Below are 21,850 nucleotides of genomic sequence, written 5' to 3' on the forward strand. Positions count from 1 at the left end.
GAAATTCCACTGAGTCAATTCTTTTCATTTCCTTCTCCTTTCGTTAATTTAGGTAGTGAATGTCACCGGTAGGTTTTCGCTATTGTGCTTCATGTAAGGCTCCCATATTTGTTCAAATATTTCAATATTATTTCTTAAACTATATGTTATTTTTTCTAATGGAATACATTTATTCATTTCTATATACCATTGTTGTATTTTCAAATTATCTTCCGATTTCCAGGTTGACATAATACATTTTTTTGCAACGGCTAGAGCTATCTTAACAAATCTTTTTTGTGCATCATCCAAATCAATTCCAAATTCTTTGTTTTTTATGTTACTTAGGAGGAAGATCTCTGGATTCTTTGGTATATTGTTTTCTGTAATTTTATTTAATATTTGGTTTAGATCTTCCCAAAATTTTTCTACTTTCTCACATGTCCAGATTGCATGAATTGTTGTTCCCATTTCTTTTTTACATCGAAAACATCTATCAGATACTGTTGGGTCCCATTTATTTAACTTTTGAGGTGTAATGTATAGCCTGTGTATCCAGTTATATTGTATCATACGTAACCTCGTATTTATTGTATTTCTCATCGTTCCAGAACATAACTTCTCCCATGTTTCCTTTTTTATCTTTATATTTAAATCTTGTTCCCATTTTTGTTTAGTTTTACCATTTGTTTCCTCATTCTCCTTTTCTTGCAGTTTAATGTACATATTTGTTATAAATCTTTTGATTATCATTGTATCTGTAATCACATATTCAAAGTTACTTCCCTCTGGTAAACTCAGACTGCTTCCTAATTTGTCCTTCAAGTAGGATCTCAATTGGTAATATGCCAGCACTGTATCTTTAGTAATATTGTATTTATCTTTCATTTGTTCAAAGGATAATAATCTATTTCCTGAAAAACAATTTTCTATTCTTTTGATCCCTTTTTTCTCCCATTCTCTAAAGGAAAGGTTATCTATTGTAAAAGGGAGTAACTTATTTTGCGTCAATATTAGTTTTGGTAATTGATAATTTGTTTTATTTCTTTCTACATGAATCTTCTTCCAAATATTGAGTAGATGATGTAATACTGGAGAACTTCTATGTTGTACCAATTTTTCATCCCATTTATATGTGTTCAGGTATCTTTTCCCCTATTTTATCTAATTCTAATCTAGTCCAATCTGGCTTTTCCCTTGTTTGATAAAAGTCTGATAGGTATCTTAATTGTGCGGCTCTATAATAATTTTTAAAGTTTGGCAGTTGTAAGCCTCCTTGTTTATACCATTCTGTTAATTTATCTAGTGCTATCCTCGGTTTCACCCCTTTCCATAAAAATTTCCTTATTATTTTCTTGAAGAATTTCTCTGTCAGGTGTATTGGCAATGCCTGAAATAGGTATAATATCCTTGGAAAAATGTTCATTTTAATACAGTTTATCCTTCCTATTAGTGTTAGTGGTAAATCTTTTCAATGCTCTAAATCGTCCTGTAATTTTTTCATTAGTGGATAATAATTGAGTTTATATAGTTGGCCGAGATTTTTATTTATTTGTATACCTAGGTATCTTATTGCTTGCATTTGCCATCTGAATGGTGATTCCTTCTTAAATTTTGAGAAATCCGCATTATTCATAGGCATTGCTTCACTTTTATTTACGTTAATCTTGTAACCCAACTCTTCTCCATATTCCTTCAATTTCTTATATAATTCTTTTATTGATAGTTCTGGTTCTGTTAAGTATACTATAACATCATCCACAAATAAACTGATTTTATATTCCTTGTCTTTTATTTTTATCCCTTTTATATTATTTTCTGTTCTTATCAATTCTGGTAGTGGTTCTATAGCTAACGCGAAAAATAAAGGTGATAGTGGGCATCCCTGCCGTGTTGACCTGCTTAAGTTAAATTGCTTTGATATATATCCAATATTATTGGATATTACTGTCACTTTCGCCAATGGTGCCTTATATAATGCTTTAATCCAATTAATATACTTCTCTGGTAAACTGAATTTTTGCAATACTTTGAATAAATAATTCCATTCTACTCTGTCAAAGGCCTTCTCTGCGTCTAAAGCAACTGCTACTGTTGTTGCTTTACTCCCTTCTACTGCATGAATTAAGTTAATAAATTTACAAATATTGTCTGTTGTGCATCTTTTTTTAATAAATCCAGTTTGGTCTAGATTTACCATTTTCGATACATACTCTGCTAATCTGTTTGCTAATAGTTTAGCTATTATCTTATAATCTGTGTTAAGTAAAGATATTAGTCTATATGACGCTGGTGCGAGTGGATCTTTCCCTTGCTTTAGTATTACTGTAATTATTGTTGTTTTACATGAATCTGGTAAGCTTTGTGTTTTATCAATCTGGTTGATTACTTCCAGGAGGGGAGGAATTAATAAATCTTTAAATGTTTTATAGAATTCTATTGGGAATCCATCCTCTCCTGGTGTTTTATTATATGGTAATTTTTTTATTATCTCTTGTATTTCTTCTATTCCAAATGGTTCTGTTAATTTATTTTGTTCCTCTATTTGTAGTTTTGGTAGTTCAATTTTAGTTAGAAATTCATCTATTTTCCCTTCTTTCCCTTCGTTTTCAGTTTGGTATAATTGTTCATAGAATTCTCTAAAGTTTTCATTGATCTCCGCTGGATTATATGTGATTTGTTTGTCTTTTTTCCTTGATGCCAATACCATTTTCTTAGCTTGTTCTGTCTTAAGCTGCCATGCTAGAATTTTGTGCATTTTTTCCCCTAGTTCATAATATTTCTGTTTTGTCTTCATTATATTCTTCTCCACCTTATGTTTGTAGTGTTTCATATTTTATTTTTTTATCTGCCAATTTTCTTCTTTTAGTTGTATCTTCCTTCATTGCTAATTCTTTTTCTATATTTACTATTTCCCTTTCCAACTGCTCTATTTCCTGATTATAGTCCTTCTTCATCTTGGTTACATAACTTATTATTTGCCCTCTGATGAACGCTTTCATTGCACCCCATAGTATAAACTTATCTTTCACTGATTCCGTGTTTATTTCAAAATACATTTTAATTTGTCTTTCAATTAATTCTCTAAAATCCTGCCTTTTGAGTAACATGGAGTTTAATCTCCATCTATACATTCTTGGAGGGATGTCCTCTAACTTTATTGTCAATATTAAGGGTGAATGGTCCGATAATATTCTGGCTTTATATTCTGTTTTTCTTACTCTATCTTGCATACGAGCTGATAACAAAAATAGGTCTATTCTTGAGTATGTTTTATGTCTAGCCGAGTAATATGAATATTCCTTTTCCTTTGGATGTTGTTTCCTCCATATATCCAAAAGTTGCATTTCTTCCATCGATTTAATTATAAATTTGGTTACTTTGTTCTTTCTGTTAATTTTTTTCCCAGTTTTGTCCATATTTGAATCCAAATTCAGGTTGAAATCCCCTCCTATTAATATGTTCCCTTGCGTATCTGCTATCTTCAAAAAAATATCTTGCATAAACTTTTGATCTTCTTCGTTAGGTGAATATACATTGAGTAGATTCCAAAACTCTGAATATATCTGATATTTTATCATTACATATCTCCCTGCTGGATCTATTATTTCCTCTTCTATTTTAATTGGCACATTTTTACTAATTAATATAGCTACTCCTCTTGATTTTGAATTATACGACGCTGCTGTTACGTGTCCTACCCAATCTCTCTTTAATTTCTTGTGCTCCAATTCAGTTAAATGTGTTTCTTGCACAAATGCTATATCAATTTTTTCTTTTTTCAGTAAATTTAGCAGTTTCTTCCTTTTAATTTGGTTATGTATTCCGTTAATATTTAAAGTCATATAGTTCAGCGTAGCCATTTTATACTTTGTTTATCTTCCCTTTCCGTTTCTCTATCATTACCTTTCCTTCTTATCCATTTCTGCTTTCTCGTTTTGAACACTTTATAAGACAACATTTCTAAAACATCAAACATTTTCCCTATTCTCCTATTTAAAACTTCTTTAACCCCATTCTCCCCTCCCCCTCCTGAGTTGTCCTTTATCCCTTGTCGGACAACCACATCTCCCCTCTCCATTTGGATTTGCGAATTCACTCGCAAACGTCAGCTGATTTTGCAGTGACCGTAACTCCTCCCCACCCAGCCACCCCAGAAAAGATTTCACTTTTCATATGTAACAAAGGTCACTCTTTTAATTCCCTCCTTATTCCCTCTGTTCCATTTCCCTCCCTTATTAATTCTTGTCTATACTCTATATATTTTCCTCTAAATACGGATACATTCATGTATGCACACTATATATATATACACACACACATATACCCCTTTACACACATACATATAGATCGTGGTCATTTTTACTCTTATTACATGTCTTCATCTCTCTGCTTGTTTTGTAGTTGTTCTGCAAATTTCCTTGCTTCCTCTGGATCTGAGAATAGTCTGTTTTGTTGCCCTGGAATAATTATTTTAAGTACCGCTGGGTACCTTAACATAAATTTATATTCTTTTTTCCATAAGATCGTTTTCGCTGTATTGAACTCCTTCCTCTTCTTCAGGAGTTCAAAACTTATGTCTGGATATAAAAAAAATTTTGACCTTTATATTCCAGTGGCTTTTTGTCCTCTCTTACTTTCTTCATTGCTTTCTCCAATATATTTTCTCTTGTTGTATAGCTTAAGAATTTTACTAAAATGGATCTTGGTTTTTGCTGCGGTTGTGGTTTCGGGGCTAAAGTTCTATGTGCCCTCTCTATTTCCATTTCTTCCTGTAATTCTTGTCTTCCCAGGACCCTGGGGATCCAATCTTTTATAAATCCTCTCATATTCTTGCCTTCTTCATCTTCCTTAAGGCCCACTATCTTTATATTATTTCTTCTATTATAGTTTTCTATTATATCTATCTTCTGAGCTAACAGCTCCTGTGCTTCTTTAGCTTTTTTATTAGATTCTTCTAATTTCTCTTTTAAGTCTTTTACTTCCATATCTACAAATGTTTCTCGTTTTTCCATATTTTCCACTCTTTTTGCCAATTCTGATATGGCCACTTCCATTTTATTCATTCTTTCTTCTGCATTCTTAATTCTTCTTTTTATCTCATCAAATTCTTGTAATTGCCATTCTTTCACTGATTCCATATATTCTTTAAAAAAACATACATCCATTGTCTTGCTTTTCTCTTCTTCTTCCACTTCTTTCTGTTCTTCTTCTTCTTCTTCTTCTTCCTCTGGGTTGACCATCTGTTTCCTTGTTTTCTTTTTACCCTCTTCTTTCTTGTTGTTGTTATTGTCTGTGTTCTGCACCTGCTGCTGTGCTGCAGGTGTCTCTCTCAGCTGTGGAGATCGACTCCGCAGCTGTTCCCCCCTCCCGTCAGTGTGTTTTTTTTCATGTGCATCGCGCATGCGCGAGGAGTTGCGCATGCGCGGTTGCACACTTTTACTCGGCTCTGCGAGCCATTTTTGTTGTCCCGAGCCCGGGACCTCCACTGACCTTTTGGAGCGGGCCTCTTCGGACAGGTAAGCCCTTCACCTTCTTCTTCCGATGTCTTTCCTTCTTCTTTTCTTCCCGTTGTTTTTGGTTTTTCATTCTTTGCTGCCATTTTCTTCACACTTTTACTTTCACTTTGTTTTGGTTTTTAAGTTTGTGCCTTTGCTTTTTCTCTATCTTATTTTAACTTTTCTGGAGAGGGCTGGAGTTCCCCGACCAGCCACTACTCCATCACATGACTCCTCTTCAGGTTCACAATTGAGGACCAGAACTATCTTTATCCACAAATATCTTGAAACTAATGGTGTTATGATTACTGGACCCAAAGTGTTCTCTTACACATACTTCTGTCACTTTTCCAGTCTTGTTCCATAATAGGAGATCCAGAACTATATTCGTTCTAGTTGGCACTTTAAAATATAGATTTAGAAAACACACTTCAAAATATAGATTTAGAAAACATACATCTGTTCTGCTATATAGACCAGTAGGTAATCCTGACAGGTCTAAGGTAAGGGAACAAAATGGAAATTTCGTGGACAAAACATCCAGAGAAGAAATTACAAATCATATCAATAACAGAAGAGGGTTTTCCCGAATAGGGTAACAAAAGCAATATGAATTCATTCTAAGCAATGAGTTTCATCCTACCTTTCACTTTTAAAATGGCTGTAGTTTGCCGATCCCCTGAATCACAGGAATATTCACCGGCATCTTCTGGTTTCAGGCTGTGAATTAACAGCTCAACATGGTGATCTCTTTGCTTGATTTCATACTTTTTACTTGGGCGAAGCAGCAGAGAACCTTTCCTCCATTTTACTGGAGCATCAGGTTTACTAATCAGACAGTGAAGAGAAGCAGAACCATCCTCTTCTACTTCCACATCCTGAAGCTCTTCTTTGAAAAGTACTGGCAGTACTAAGAGAAAAGGCATTTTAAAATTCTTAATGAGACATTCACTCAACATCCTATCAGGCAACCATACAACAGAAACCAAGGGACACCCAAGCAGTTTCATTCAGAAAATAATGCATTGACTTTCACCAATGATGTTGTGTTCTTCGGATTGTACACACATTCACCATACCATTAAATCAATAAACTGACCAAGGTAGAGTTAATTAATTTAAACTGGGGCAATTGTAGATTTAGTTCTTCAGTTGTTTGAGATAAATTTGGTGACTGTCCTGATTCCTGACATTTGGGGAATGTGTGTACTTGTTGTTTTTTCTGAGTTTTTCTTAGAATGCCAACACACACAGGCTCTTTGATTGTTGTATCGCTGCCTATGCTATGGTTCCCTCGAGCTTTTTCCCGGTACTTCCAAATGATGTTGTTCAGATCATCTGATACCTCTTGAAGCACTTTCAAAGCCAAGTGTGCTGTTAGCATATGGCTTCAAAATTTTCCTCATGTACCTTTATGGGGATAACATTTGTATTTTAATAGGGATCTTAATATTGGGCCATATCTGAACATTATGTGCACCTCTCGTTCCCACACTATTTGGATGATGCTTTCACTTTACAGTGAATATAGAACAGATATGCCAGGATTTTGCCTGGGTTTAAATATATTGGTTCTAATGAGAGGTTGAGAAAACTTGGATTGTTTTATATTTGGAAAACTCACTTTTGCTCTGCAATATGGACCAGGAGACAATTTTGTTATTTCTAAGGCAATAGAACAAAAAGGAAACTTCCTGGAGAAAAATCCAGAGAAGAAATTACAAATCATATCAATAACAGAAGAGGGTTTTCCCGAATAGGGAAACAAAAGCAATATGAATTCATTCTAAGCAATGAGTTTCATCCTACCTTTCACTTTTAAAACAGCTGAAGTTTGCCGATCCCCTGAATCACAGGAATATTCACCGGCATCTTCTGGTTTCAGGCTGTGAATTAACAGCTCAACATGGTGATCTCTTTGCTTGATTTCATACTTTTTACTTGGGCGAACCAGCAGAGAACCTTTCCTCCATTTTACTGGAGCATCAGGTTTACTAATCAGACAGTGAAGAGAAGCAGAACTATCCTCTTCTACTTCCACATCCTGAAGCTCTTCTTTGAAAAGTACTGGCAGTACTAAGAGAAACGGCATTTTAAAATTCTTAATGAGACATTCACTCAACATCCTATCAGGCAACCATACAACAGAAACCAAGGACACCCAAGCAGTTTCATTCAGAAAATAATGCATTGACTTTCACCAATGATGTTGTGTTCTTCGGATTGTACACACATTCACCATACCATTAAATCAATAAACTGACCAAGGTAGAGTTAATTAATTTAAACTGGGGCAATTATAGATTTAGTTCTTCAGTTGTTTGAGATAAATTTGGTGACTGTCCTGATTCCTGACATTTGGGGAATGTGTGTACTTGTTGTTTTTTCTGACAGTTTTGCCTCGAATGCCAACACACACAAGCTCTTTGATTCCTGTATCGCTGCCTATGCTATCATTCCCTTTCCTTTTTCCAGAGATTAACTAATTCTGTGGTCCAATTCAGCTGATGCCTCTTGATGCAGTGCAAAGCCAAGTGTGCTGTAAGCATGTGGCCTCAAAATTTCCTTTGTGTATCTTTATGGGGATCTTAATGTTGGGCCATGTCTGAACATTATGTGCACCTCTCGTTCCCACACTATTAGGATGATGCTTTGACTTTGCAGAGGATATAGAACAGATATGCCAGGATTTTGCCTGGGTTTAAATATATTGGTCTTAATGAGAGGTTGAGAAAACTTGGATTGTTTTATATTTGGAAAACTCACTTCTGCTCTGCAATATGGACCAGGAGACAATTCTGTCATGTCTAAGGCAATAGAACAAAAAGGAAACTTCCTGGTCAAAAATCCAGAGAAGAAATTACAAATCATATAAATAACAGAAGAGTGTTTTCAAGAATAGAATAGGGTAACAAAAGCAATATGAATTCATTCTAAGCAATGAATTTCATCCTACCTTTCACTTTTAAAACAGCTGAAGTTTGCCGATCCCCTGAATCACAGGAATATTCACCGGCATCTTCTGGTTTCAGACTGTGAATTAACAGCTCAACATGGTGATCTCTTTGCTTGATTTCATACTTTTTACTTGGGCGAAGCAGCAGAGAACCTTTCCTCCATTTTACTGGAGCATCAGGTTTACTAATCAGACAGTGAAGAGAAGCAGAACTATCCTCTTCTACTTCCACATCCTGAAGCTCTTCTTTGAAAAGTACTGGCAGTACTAAGAGAAACGGCATTTTAAAATTCTTTATGAGACATTCACTCAACATCCTATCAGGCAACCATACAACAGAAACCAAGGACACCCAAGCAGTTTCATTCAGAAAATAATGCATTGACTTTCACCAATGATGTTGTGTTCTTCGGATTGTACACACATTCACCATACCATTAAATCAATAAACTGACCAAGGTAGAGTTAATTAATTTAAACTGGGGCAATTATAGATTTAGTTCTTCAGTTGTTTGAGATAAATTTGGTGACTGTCCTGATTCCTGACATTTGGGGAATGTGTGTACTTGTTTTTTCTGACATTTTTGCCTCGAATGCCAACACACACAAGCTCTTTGATTGCTGTATCGATGCCTATGCTATGGTCCCTTGAGCTGTTTCCAGAGACTTCCTAATTCTGTTGTCCAGTTCATCTGATGCCTCTTGATACATTGCAAAGCCAAGTGAGCTGTAAGCATATGGCTTCAAAATTTCCTTCATGTATCTTTATGGGGATAACTTTTTATTTAATGGGGATCTTATTGTTGGGCCATGTTTTAACATTTTGTGCACCACTTGGTCCCACACTATTAGGATGATGCTTTGACTTGAAGAAGAATATACAACAGATTTGCCAGGAATTTGCCTTAGTTTAAATATATTGGTTTTAATGACAGGTTGGGCAAGCTTTGATTGTTTAATATTTAGAAAACTCACTTCTACTCTGCAATATAGACGAGGAGACAATTCTGTGATTTCAAAGGCAAGAGAACAAAAAGGAAACTTCGTGGACAAAGCATCCAGAGAAGGAATTACAAATCATATAAATGACAGAGATGGTTTTCCCGAATAGAGTAATAAAAGAAATATGAATTCATTCTAAGCAATGAGTTTCATCCCACCTTTCACTTTTAAGAATGCTGTAGTTTGCCGATCCCCTGAATCACAGGAATATTCACCGGCATCTTCTGGTTTCAGGCTGTGAATTAACAGCTCAACATGGTGATCTCTTTGCTTGATTTCATACTTTTTACTTGGGCGAAGCAGCAGAGAACCTTTCCTCCATTTTACTGGAGCATCAGGTTTATTAATCAGACAGTGAAGAGAAGCAGTACTATCCTCTTCTACTTCCACATTCTGAAGCTCTTCTTTGAAAAGGACTGGTAGAACTAAGAGAAACGGCATTTTAAAATTCATAAATGATACATTCACAACATCCAATCAGGCAACCATTCTATTGAAACCAAGGACACCCAAACAGTTTCATTCAGAAAGTCATGCAATGACTTTCACCAATGATGTTGTGTTCTTAGGATTGTACACACATTCACCATACCATTAAATCAATAAACTGATCAGGATAGGTTTAATTAATTTAAACTGGGGCAGTTATAGATTTAGTTCTTCAGTTGCTTGAGATAAATTTGGCATCTGTCCTGATTCCTGACATTTGGGGAATGTGTGTAATTGTTTTTTTCTGACAGTTTTGCCTCGAATGCCAACACACACAAGCTCTTTGATTGTTGTATCGCTGCCTATGCTATCATTCCCTTTCCTTTTTCCAGAGATTAAGTAATTCTGTGGTCCAGTTCAGCTGATGCCTCTTGATGCAGTGCAAAGCCAAGTGTGCTGTAAGCATGTGGCTTCAAAATTTCCTTTGTGTATCTTTATGGGGATCTTAATGTTGTGCCATGTCTGAATATTATGTGCACCACCTGTTCCCACACTATTGGGATGATGCTTTGACTTGGCAGAGAATATAGAACAGATTTGCCAGGAATTTGACTGGGTTTAAATATATTGGTCTTAATGAGAGGTTGGGAAAGCTCAAATTGTTTTATATTTACAAAACTCACTTCTGCTCTGCAATGTGGACCAGGAGACAATTCTGTCATGTCTAAGGCAATAGAACAAAAAGGAAACTTCCTGGACAAAACATCCAGAGAAGAAATTACAAATCATATCAATAACAGAAGAGGGTTTTCCCAAATAGGGTAACAAAAGCAATATGAATTCATTCTAAGCAATGAGTTTCATCCTACCTTTCACTTTTAAAACAGCTGAAGTTTGCCGATCCCCTGAATCACAGGAATATTCACCGGCATCTTCTGGTTTCAGGCTGTGAATTAACAGCTCAACATGGTGATCTCTTTGCTTGATTTCATACTTTTTACTTGGGCGAAGCAACAGAGAACCTTTCCTCCATTTTACTGGAGCATCAGGTTTACTAATCAGACAGTGAAGGGAAGCAGTACTATCCTCTTCTACTTCCACATTTTGAAGCTCTTCTTTGAAAAGTACTGGTAGAACTAAGAGAAATGGCATTTTAAAATTCTTAATGAGACATTCACTCAACATCCAATAAGGCAACCATTCTATTGAAACCAAGGACACCCAAACAGTTTCATTCATAAAATAATGCCTCGACTTTCACCAATGATGTTGTGTTCTTCGGATTGTACACACATTCACCATACCACTAAATCAATAAACTGACCAGGGTAGAATTAATTAATTTAAACTGGGGCAAATATAGATTTAGTTCTTCAGTTGTTTGAGATAAATTTGGTGACTGTCCTGATTCCTGACATTTGGGGAATGTGTGTACTTGTTGTTTTTTCTGACAGTTTTTCTTTGAATGCCAACACACACAGGCTCTTTGATTGTTGTATCGCTGCCTATGCTATGGTTCCCTCGAGCTTTTTCCCGGTACTTCCCAATTCTGTTGTTCAGTTCATCTGATACCTCTTGATGCAGTTTCAAAGCCAAGTGAGCTGTTAGTATGTGGCTTCAAAATTTCCCACTTGCATCTTTATGGGGATAACATTTGTATTTTAATGGGGATCCTAATGTTGGGCCATGTCTGAACATTATGTGCACCTCTCATTCCCACACTATTAGGATGATGCTTTGACTTTGCAGAAAATATAGAACAGATTTGCCAGGATTTTGCCTGGGTTTAAATATATCAGTCTTAATAAGAGGTTGGAATTCTTGGATTGTTTTATATTTGGAAAACTCATTTCTGCTCTGCAATAATGGACCAGGAGACAATTCTGTCACGTCTAAGGCAAGAGAACAAAAAGGAAATTTTGTGGACAAAACATCCAGAGAAGAAATTACAAATCATATAAATGACAGAAGAACCTTTTCCCGAATAGGGTAACAAAAGCAATATGAATTCATTCTAAGCAATGAGTTTCATCCTACCTTTCACTTTTAAAATGGCTGTAGTTTTCTGATCCCCTGAATCACAGGAATATTCACCGGCATCTTCTGGTTTCAGGCTGTGAATTAACAGCTCAACATGGTGATCTCTTTGCTTGATTTCATACTTTTTACTTGGGTGAAGCAGCAGAGAACCTTTCCTCCATTTTACTGGAGCATCAGGTTTACTAATCAGACAGTAAAAGGAAGCAGTACTATCCTCTTCTACTTCCACATTTTGAAGCTCTTCTTTGAAAAGTACTGGCAGTACTAAGAGAAACGGCATTTTAAAATTCTTAATGAGACATTCACTCAACATCGAATAAGGCAACCATTCTATTGAAACCAAGGACACCCAAACAGTTTCATTCATAAAATAATGCATTGACTTTCACCAATGATGTTGTGTTCTTCGGACTGTACACACATTCACCATACCACTAAATCAATAAACTGACCAGGGTAGAATTAATTAATTTAAACTGGGGCAAATATAGATTTTGTTCTTCAGTTGTTTGAGATAAATTTGGTGACTGTCCTGATTCCTGACATTTGGGGAATGTGTGTACTTGTTGTTTTTTCTGACAGTTTTATCTCAAATCCACCACACAAACAAATCACTGCCTATGCTATGGCTCACTCGAGTTTTTCCAGAGACTTCCTAATTCTGTTGTCGAGTTCATCTGATGCCTCTTGATGCAGTTTCAAAGCCAAGTGTGCTGTTAGTATGTGGCTTCAAAATTTCCCTCTGGCATCTTTATGGGGAAACATTTGTATTTTAATGGGGATCTTAATATTGGACCATGTCTGAATATTTTTTACACCTCTCGTTGCCACACTATTGGGAGAATGCTTTGACTTTGCAGAGAATATAGAACAGATTTGCCTGGGTTTAAATATATTGATTTTATTAAGAGGTTGGGCAAAATTGGATTGTTTTATATTTAGAAAACTCACATCTGCTATGCTATATAGACCAGGAAGCAATTCTTACAAGGCAAGGGAACAAAAAGGAAAATTTGCAGACAAAACATCCAGAGAAGTAATTACAAATCTTATAAATGACAGAAGAGGGTTTTCCCGAATAGGGTTACAAAAGAAATATGAATACATTATAAGCAATTAATTTCCTCCTACCTTTCACTTTTAAAATGGCTGTAGTTTTCTGATCCCCTGAATCACAGGAATATTCACCGGCATCTTCTGGTTTCAGGCTGTGAATTAACAGCTCAACATGGTGATCTCTTTGCTTGATTTCATACTTTTTATTTGGACGAAGCAGCAGAGAACCTTTCCTCCATTTTACTGGAGCATCAGGTTTACTAATCAGACAGTAAAAGGAAGCAGTACTATCCTCTTCTACTTCCACATTTTGAAGCTCTTCTTTGAAAAGTACTGGCAGTACTAAGATAAAAGGAATGATAAAAAAAAAACATAATGATACTTTACTTACCATCTAAACAAGCAACCGTAGCACTAAAACCAAGGACACCCTAGCACAGTTATATTCAGAAAATAATGCAGTAAGTTTCACCATTGATGTTGTCTTCCTAGGACTATACACACATTCACTCTATCACTAAAGCAACAAACTTAACAGGATAGAGATCATTATTTAAATTGAGGCAGTTAAAGATGAATCCAAATGGCAAAAGTGTTACTTCAATTGGTCAATGTTAATTTTGGGATTGTTCCTATTCCTAACATTTGAGCAGGATATGCACTCATTTTTTTTTCCTAACAGGTATATCTCTACTACACAAAACAAACACGCTCTTTGACTATCCCATCAATGCCGTGCCTGTGTTCCTCTTGACATCCGAATTCTCCCAACCAGTCCATTTGGCTCTTCTTGCTACATATTGAAAGACCAACTGTGCTAAAAGCATGTGGTTGCAAAATTTCACACTTTTTTTCTTTATGGGGATGATATCTGTATTTTACTGGGGATCTTGAAGTTAGGACATATTTGAATATTGAGTGCACTTTTGATTATCATAGTATCAGAAGTATGTGAAGCTTTGAAGAGCATGCAGCAGAGATTGGAATATATTTTTTATAAGAGGCTAAGCAAACTTTGATTGTTTTATCTAGAGCATTGGAGGCTTATTGGGTAGATAGTCATTTCCCAGGGCGGAACATCAAGTATTAGAGAGTGCATGTTTAACATGAAAAAGAGGAAAAATTTAAAACAAATTGCAAGGCAATTTCTTTTCTAAACTGAAACTGGTAGGTGTTGGCTACGTGAAATCATAAGAGAGATGCTAGAACAGATGCGAGAGCAAGGTTTAAGATGTATTTACAGTGACACACAAACAGGCAGGGATTGAAGGGATAAAGAGCATCTGCAGGCAGATTGGATAAAACTAATTTGCCATCACGGTCTGGGCCTGTTCCTAAGCTGTCCATTTCTATGACCAATCACTATGGGTAACTGAGATTATGTAAAAATGCTGTATTTCAAAATCACATGTACTGTATTAGCCTTGAGAGAAATGTTCAGTTATAATTATGATTCCAAAAATCCTTAAGTCACTGTTACTACAATCTGAATTGAATCCAGGCTGCTGTTCATCGACTTCAGCTCAGCGTTGAATATGACCATTCCCCAGAGGCTGGTGAAGAAGCTGTCTTCGTGCCTAGATCCAATGGACAATAAGGAGGAATTGAGGCTGTGATGTCTGGACCGGGAAGGAGGGCTCAGGATGTGGGAACTTATGACTGGGCAGTTGTTGGTTTCCCAGCCACTGGTAAACTTAACATCTGTGGTGGTGGGGAGGGGTGGGGTCAGGAACCCGACCTGTTGAAGGATGCGTGAACAGAGCCCACAGTGGTCCCTCAGGTTCGGGGAATGTTCGACTTCACCCACAACCAGAGGGTTTTTATAACATCTAGATATAACCTGTCTCCTTGTATCATTATCTGGTTTCTGAAAATTGATTGTATGTTGCATTGCATTGTTAGGCAGTTTTTTGTACTGGGTCAGGAGAACGTTATCTCATTTTTAATGTTGTAATGGTGTAAATGGTGACAAATAAATTGATACCTGATAGATCAATAACTCGGTAGTGGAGAGAGTAACGGCCTCAAGTTCCTTGGAGTCCATGTAACAAGTGACCTACTGTGGACACACATTACCTCACTTGTCAACAGAGACTTCATTTCCTGATAAGACAAGGCTTCCGACCACCATCCTGTCAACTTTCTGCAGGAGCTATATCAAGAGAATCCTAAACAGCTGCATCATAGTGTGTTATGGTTGCTGTAGACTTGTAGAGCATTGGATCAGAGGTCAATCCACATGTTCGTAAGAGTGGGAAGGAGGATTACTGAGGTCTCCCTCCCTCCACCCTACCAACCTGCACACTGCATCTTTCAGCAGCTCCTTTTGAGAAAAAGACAGAGGCATTTCAGAGACTGCACCACCAGTAGGAGAAATAGCTTCTTCCAGCATGCAATGAGAGTGGTGACAACCAAAGAAACTGCTCACACTAACGATCAGAGACTCTAATATTTACTAAACAATATTTATATTTTTATCTATTTATATATTTGTTTTACTAGTTAGTACATGTATTATGTCTGGTTGTGTGACTGCATGTTTTGCACCGAGGACCTCAACATTCATTGGAGCGACTTCATCCTGTGAGAGATGAGAAAAACTGATATTGCAATATGAACATGAAGAAATTAAGAAAATAAAATTGATACATAAGTAAATGAATGAAGCCAGTACAAACAACATGAGACATGGATATTAGAAGGCAGGAAGCTGACACTTTGTCTGAGTAAGATAAGAATCTCCTAGAGCAGCAAGTTCACTGAATGGATAAGGACAGACAATTGATGATAGAAGTAGAGTTAGTCTGAACGAGATAAGGGTCTCCAAGCCCCAGATAGAATTAGCAAGGCTTGCATAAATAATTAGAAAACCTTAGACAGTATTAGCCAGTTCTCGCACCAACCCTCTTTTCAATCTTCTTCAGCATGATGCTGAACCAAGCCATGAAAGACCCCAACAATGAAGACGCTGTTTACATCCGGTACCGCACGGATGGCAGTCTCTTCAATCTGAGGCGCCTGCAAGCTCACACCAAGACACAAGAGAAACTTGTCCGTGAACTACTCTTTGCAGATGATGCCGCTTTAGTTGCCCATTCAGAGCCAGCTCTTCAGCGCTTGACGTCCTGCTTTGCGGAAACTGCCAAAATGTTTGGCCTGGAAGTCAGCCTGAAGAAAACTGAGGTCCTCCATCAGCCAGCTCCCCACCATGACTACCAGCCCCCCCACATCTCCATCGGGCACACAAAACTCAAAACGGTCAACCAGTTTACCTATCTCGGCTGCACCATTTCATCAGATGCAAGGATCGACAATGAGATAGACAACAGACTCGCCAAGGCAAATAGCGCCTTTGGAAGACTACACAAAAGAGTCTGGAAAAACAACCAACTGAAAAACCTCACAAAGATAAGCGTATACAGAGCCGTTGTCATACCCACACTCCTGTTCGGCTCCGAATCATGGGTCCTCTACCGGCACCACCTACGGCTCCTAGAACGCTTCCACCAGCGTTGTCTCCGCTCCATCCTCAACATCCATTGGAGCGCTCACACCCCTAACGTCGAGGTACTCGAGATGGCAGAGGTCGACAGCATCGAGTCCACGCTGCTGAAGATCCAGCTGCGCTGGATGGGTCACGTCTCCAGAATGGAGGACCATCGCCTTCCCAAGATCGTATTATATGGCGAGCTCTCCACTGGCCACTGTGACAGAGGTGCACCAAAGAAAAGGTACAAGGACTGCCTAAAGAAATCTCTTGGTGCCTGCCACATTGACCACCGCCAGTGGGCTGATAACGCCTCAAACCGTGCATCTTGGCGCCTCACAGTTTGGCGGGCAGCAGCCTCCTTTGAAGAAGACCGCAGAGCCCACCTCACTGACAAAAGGCAAAGGAGGAAAAACCCAACACCCAACCCCAACCAACCAATTTTCCCTTGCAACCGCTGCAATCGTGTCTGCCTGTCCCGCATCGGACTGGTCAGCCACAAACGAGCCTGCAGCTGACGTGGACTTTTTACCCCCTCCATAAATCTTCGTCCGCGAAGCCAAGCCAAAGAAAGACATATATAATTAGTAAGCCATACACAGATTTATCAAGTTATGCATATTTAATTAGTAAACCCTAGACAGGATTAGCGAACTCTGCATATTAAGGGTCTGTAGCTCTGAGAGTTGGAAAGGTGTGAATGGGGACAAGGGCAAGGTTATGAATAAGGACAATGGGGATAATGACATGAGAAGACACCGACAGGATACCCCCTGGTCCTCCAAGTGCACAGAAACAGCACGTAGGCAGGCAGGATTGCCTAATGCCAAACCTCTCCAGCAGGAGGCAGAAGAATGTAAAGGGGGGTTATTCCTATATTGACATAAACTGTATAAAAGTTGGGTGAGCCCCAGTGTATGTGTGTATTCCCAGGGTAAGGGGAAGCACCCAACTTTGCATTGTTGTATAATAAATGTTCTTTGTTCTCAATTTTTGTCTCGAGCAATTTCTTTAAAGGTAATTCTGTTTCTAACAATCCCTAAAATCGAAGTACTCGAGATGGCAGAGGCCGACAGCATCGAATCCACGCTGCTGAAGATCCAACTGCGCTGGGTAGGTCACGTCTCCAGAATGGAGGACCATCGCCTTCCCAAGATCGTGTTATATGGCGAGCTCTCCACTGGCCACCGTGACAGAGGTGCTCCAAAGAAGAGGTAAAAGGACTGCCTAAAGAAATCTCTTGGTGCCTGCCACATTGACCACCTCCAGTGGGCTGATATCGCCTCAAACCGTGCATCTTGGCGCCTCACAGTTCGGCGGGCAGCAACCTCCTTTGAAGAAAACTGCAGAGCCCACCTCACTGGCAAAAGTCAAAGGAGAAAAAACCCAACACCCAACCCCAACCCACCAATTTTCGCCTGCAACCGCTGCAACCGTGTCTGTCTGTCCCGCATCGGACTTGTCAGCCACAAACGAGCCTGCAGCTGACGTGGACATTTACCCACTCCATAAATCTTCGTCCGTGAAGCCAAGCCAAAGAACATGTGCAATCAAATGATAATATACTTCCTTTTAAACAATTTGCAGTACCAACTGTCTTCTTTCTTTTCTTTGGCTTGGCTTCGCGGACGAAGATTTATGGAGGGGGTACTCAAATAGGCAAAACTATAGCACAGCTATACCCTTCATTACACTTTAAAAATACCCATGAGTTCGGGCTGCATGCTGCTGTGCTGGGAATCAGGTGAGAACCCTTTCCTCTACTGAAGCTCATACAGTAAGGAATCTCAATGTAGAGTGTCTGTCAGTCTGGTATTCAGTTAATTTATGCAAGTGGTGTAGCTGCTCAGTGCAGTAATGTACATTCTCAACATGGTGATTGTGGAATAATAGAGGTCATGCTGTGCATACTTCATGTGTTGATAGACTGCTTGGATTTTATAATCTCTCTCATCATCATCAGCTGGTTGTGAAGAAAGCAATTGTCACCCATACTTAGAGGTTACATACTCCACAAAGACCAGCTGCCAGATGATACATCCTATCCTAATAAACTGTGGCAACTTTTCCCACACTACATTGCGATTGATTCAATATTGAAAGAGCACCAACAAATGGCAGGAACTTGTCCCAGCTTCATATCGGAGCACACAAGAGCTCATGGCAATTTATTTGCACCTAGGCATGCTACACTGCATTGTGCAGCAGTAGTGGGAGCAGCCAGGAGTGGAAGAACCACCAGAAGTGTGCACAGGAGTGAAAGAATCACCACAGGGTGCATAGTGAATATCAGGTGATATCAGCAGTGAAAAAAAAATGGAGAGTTAAAAAATTCCTGATGCTATAAAATGGATTGGAGATGTCGACCACGAGTGGAGGGCGTTTAAATAAAGATTCATGCTGTACCTGTAAGCCATTGGAATCGTTAGCAAACAGGATACAAGGAAGATTGCAATATTACTTACTGTGGCGGGAGCCAAAGCCATTTGTTTTTGCCAAGGCAGAAGACTAGAATAAATTCAATAAGGTTATCGAGATGTTTGCTGAACACTGTTCACCAAAGAAAAAATGAAACCTTCGAGAGGTACGTGATTCACTTGCACACGCAGAAGCAGGGAGAGAGCTTTGTTTTTTTTTAAACAGTTTTAAAATTAAAAGCAAGAGCATACAATTTTGGATTGCTCCAAGATTCAATGATCTGTGATCAATTTATGTTCAAGATTATGATAAATAAGTGAGAGAGAGGTTGCTGCAAGAGACAGAGCTTACCTTAGTTAGAGCTGTGAAGATATGTGTTATGGAGACCAGAGAACCCCAAAACCCAGCAGCAAAAGATATGCACCACGAAAAAGGGTTACGTAAACAAAAGTTGCTTTTAATTATCTTTGCACATGAAAACAGAATCAAACTTTAACTTATTATCATCAACTTACTTAACCCCACACCCCCCTCTAATTCTAAGTGCACGTGTGTGTAAAGTGTAGAAAAGTTCTTTGGTTCACAGTCCAATGTCACTGGTTACAGGCAATTCTTGTTCTGTGCACAAAAGTTAGCATTAATAAAGTTCACCAGGCTTTGGTGCTTAACAGGCAAATAGTTACCACTCAGGAGGGTTCTTGTTTGTCTTCAGAGAGATTCCTTTTATTTCAGGACATCCGCACCCGATTCCTTTTTAATCAGTCTTGCTGATGAAACTTGCCCCATTCAGAGTTCTCCAGATGATCCTCTTTCTTTCAGGTCACCACAGAGTTCCTTTCAGACATCCAGTCTTCTCCTTTGACCAGACAGTTTTCCAAAGCTTGCCAGCTTGTCCCTCTGAAGCCGAAGTTTCTGTCTCTCCTCTCTCTCCCTCCCTCCCTCCCTCTCTGAGAGCAAAGCTGTTTTCCCTCTACCTGCAAAGATCATATGCTCTTCTAGACAAGCTGCTGCTGTATCTTGCTACTTCGTTGTCTTTTGCAAAATAGCACTCTGCAAAAGTCCTGCAAAAATTATGTGTTTTAAAAATGTTTGTATACAACCTGCTCGAACAATAATCCCAAAGCACCTCTAAATACTCTGTCACATATGCCACACCAGTAAAATAGATCTGCAGCGCACAAAAAAGTTTGGTCATAGTGTAAAAGCCAGTGAAAATGAAATCATAGTCATAGTGTCTGGATGCACACAAACAAAAATTGAGATACAGGAAACAACAAAAAGATGGAGAGACATTCAAGTGAAAACGATGTGGCACTAAACTTGCATCAAAGCAATACCCAGTTTACGGAAAGTCTGTAATAAGTGCAAATGGAAAAATCACTATGCAAAGCAATGTTTTTTCCAAAGGAAAACCAGACAAAAGTAAAAGTGTACACACTTTAGAAGGCACTATAGAAGAAACTGATCTCAGTTATACACATTTCGTGGGCATAGCAGAGCAGAAAGTGAACAGCATCGAGCATGATAAATGCATTGTCATTGCAAACAAATTAAACATATATTCCTTTCAAGCTGGACACAGGGGTCAAGGTCAATTGGATCTGTGAGTGCAGCATCAGGGCAATGAAGATATATCCATGCAAATTCTGCACTGCTCAAAGCCTACAATGGACAGAGCATTGACACAAAGGGTACAAGCAAACTCAAAGTGTAAGTTCAAGATAAAGACCTCAGGTTCACAGTAGTCCCAGATGGACATTGTTTGGTGACAAAGCATGTGAAATTGTAAACTTAGCCAAGAGGGTGAACCACATTTACAGTGACCAAGCACAGAACAGCATAGAGGAAATACTGGATCAATTTCCAAACTTCTTCTAGGGGTTTGGAGTTCTACCATTCTCCTTTAAGATACAATTAAAGGAGGATGCATGGCCAGTATGGGTCAAAGAAAATAAAAGAACCCATAAAATGGGTGAATTCAATGGGTGTGTCAAATAGAAGAATGTACACGTGTACATGGTCCCAAAAGACCTGAATGCCAATATCTTCTTTGGCTTGGCTTCGCGGACGAAGATTTATGGAGGGGGTAAAAAGTCCACGTCAGCTGCAGGCTCGTTTGTGGCTGACAAGTCCGATGCGGGACAGGCAGACACGATTGCAGCGGTTGCAGTTGAAAATTGGTTGGTTGGGGTTGGGTGTTGGGTTTTTCCTCCTTTGCCTTTTGTCAGTGAGGTGGGCTCTGCGGTCTTCTTCAAAGGAGGTTGCTGCCCGCCAAACTGTGAGGCGCCAAGATGCACGGTTTGAGGCGTTATCAGCCCACTGGCGGTGGTCAATGTGGCAGGCACCAAGAGATTTCTTTAGGCAGTCCTTGTACCTTTTCTTTGGTGCACCTCTGTCACGGTGGCCAGTGGAGAGCTCGCCATATAACACGATCTTGGGAAGGCGATGGTCCTCCATTCTGGAGACGTGACCCATCCAGCGCAGCTGGATCTTCAGCAGCGTGGACTCGATGCTGTCGACCTCTGCCATCTCGAGTACTTCGACGTTAGGGATGTAAGCGCTCCAATGGATGTTGAGGATGGAGCGGAGACAACACTGATGGAAGCGTTCTAGGAGCCGTAGGTGGTGCCGGTAGAGGACCCATGATTCGGAGCCGAAAAGGAGTGTGGGTATGACAACGGCTCTGTATACGCTTATCTTTGTGAGGTTTTTCAGTTGGTTGTTTTTCCAGACTCTTTTGTGTAGTCTTCCAAAGGCGCTATTTGCCTTGGCGAGTCTGTTGTCTATCTCATTGTCGATCCTTGCATCTGATGAAATGGTGCAGCCGAGATAGGTAAACTGGTTGACCGTTTTGAGTTTTGTGTGCCCGATGGAGATGTTGGGGGGCTGGTAATCATGGTGGGGAGCTGGCTGATGGAGGACCTCAGTTTTCTTCAGGCTGACTTCCAGGCCAAACATTTTGGCAGTTTCCGCAAAACAGGACGT

The 21,850-nt window shown here is 38.9% G+C and overlaps 1 protein-coding gene across 14 annotated transcripts in view; it reads right to left on the reverse strand.

Moving 5' to 3' along the window:
* The window catches only part of LOC138751919 (obscurin-like), a 755,203-nt gene that overhangs the window by 419,513 nt on the left and 313,840 nt on the right, over window positions 1-21,850 (reverse strand). For all 14 annotated transcript variants that reach the window (XM_069914884.1, XM_069914878.1, XM_069914879.1 and 11 more), the window contains 7 exons: window positions 13,036-13,302; window positions 11,902-12,168; window positions 10,734-11,000; window positions 9,594-9,860; window positions 8,434-8,700; window positions 7,287-7,553; window positions 6,121-6,387 (listed from right to left, as the gene is read on the reverse strand). In XM_069914884.1, the coding sequence (XP_069770985.1) occupies window positions 6,121-6,387; window positions 7,287-7,553; window positions 8,434-8,700; window positions 9,594-9,860; window positions 10,734-11,000; window positions 11,902-12,168; window positions 13,036-13,302 (1,869 nt within the window). The remainder of the gene's footprint in view (window positions 1-6,120; window positions 6,388-7,286; window positions 7,554-8,433; window positions 8,701-9,593; window positions 9,861-10,733; window positions 11,001-11,901; window positions 12,169-13,035; window positions 13,303-21,850) is intronic.

The sequence above is a fragment of the Narcine bancroftii genome, chromosome 1 (genome assembly GCF_036971445.1).
Source record: "Narcine bancroftii isolate sNarBan1 chromosome 1, sNarBan1.hap1, whole genome shotgun sequence".
NCBI classification, from domain to species: domain Eukaryota; kingdom Metazoa; phylum Chordata; class Chondrichthyes; order Torpediniformes; family Narcinidae; genus Narcine; species Narcine bancroftii.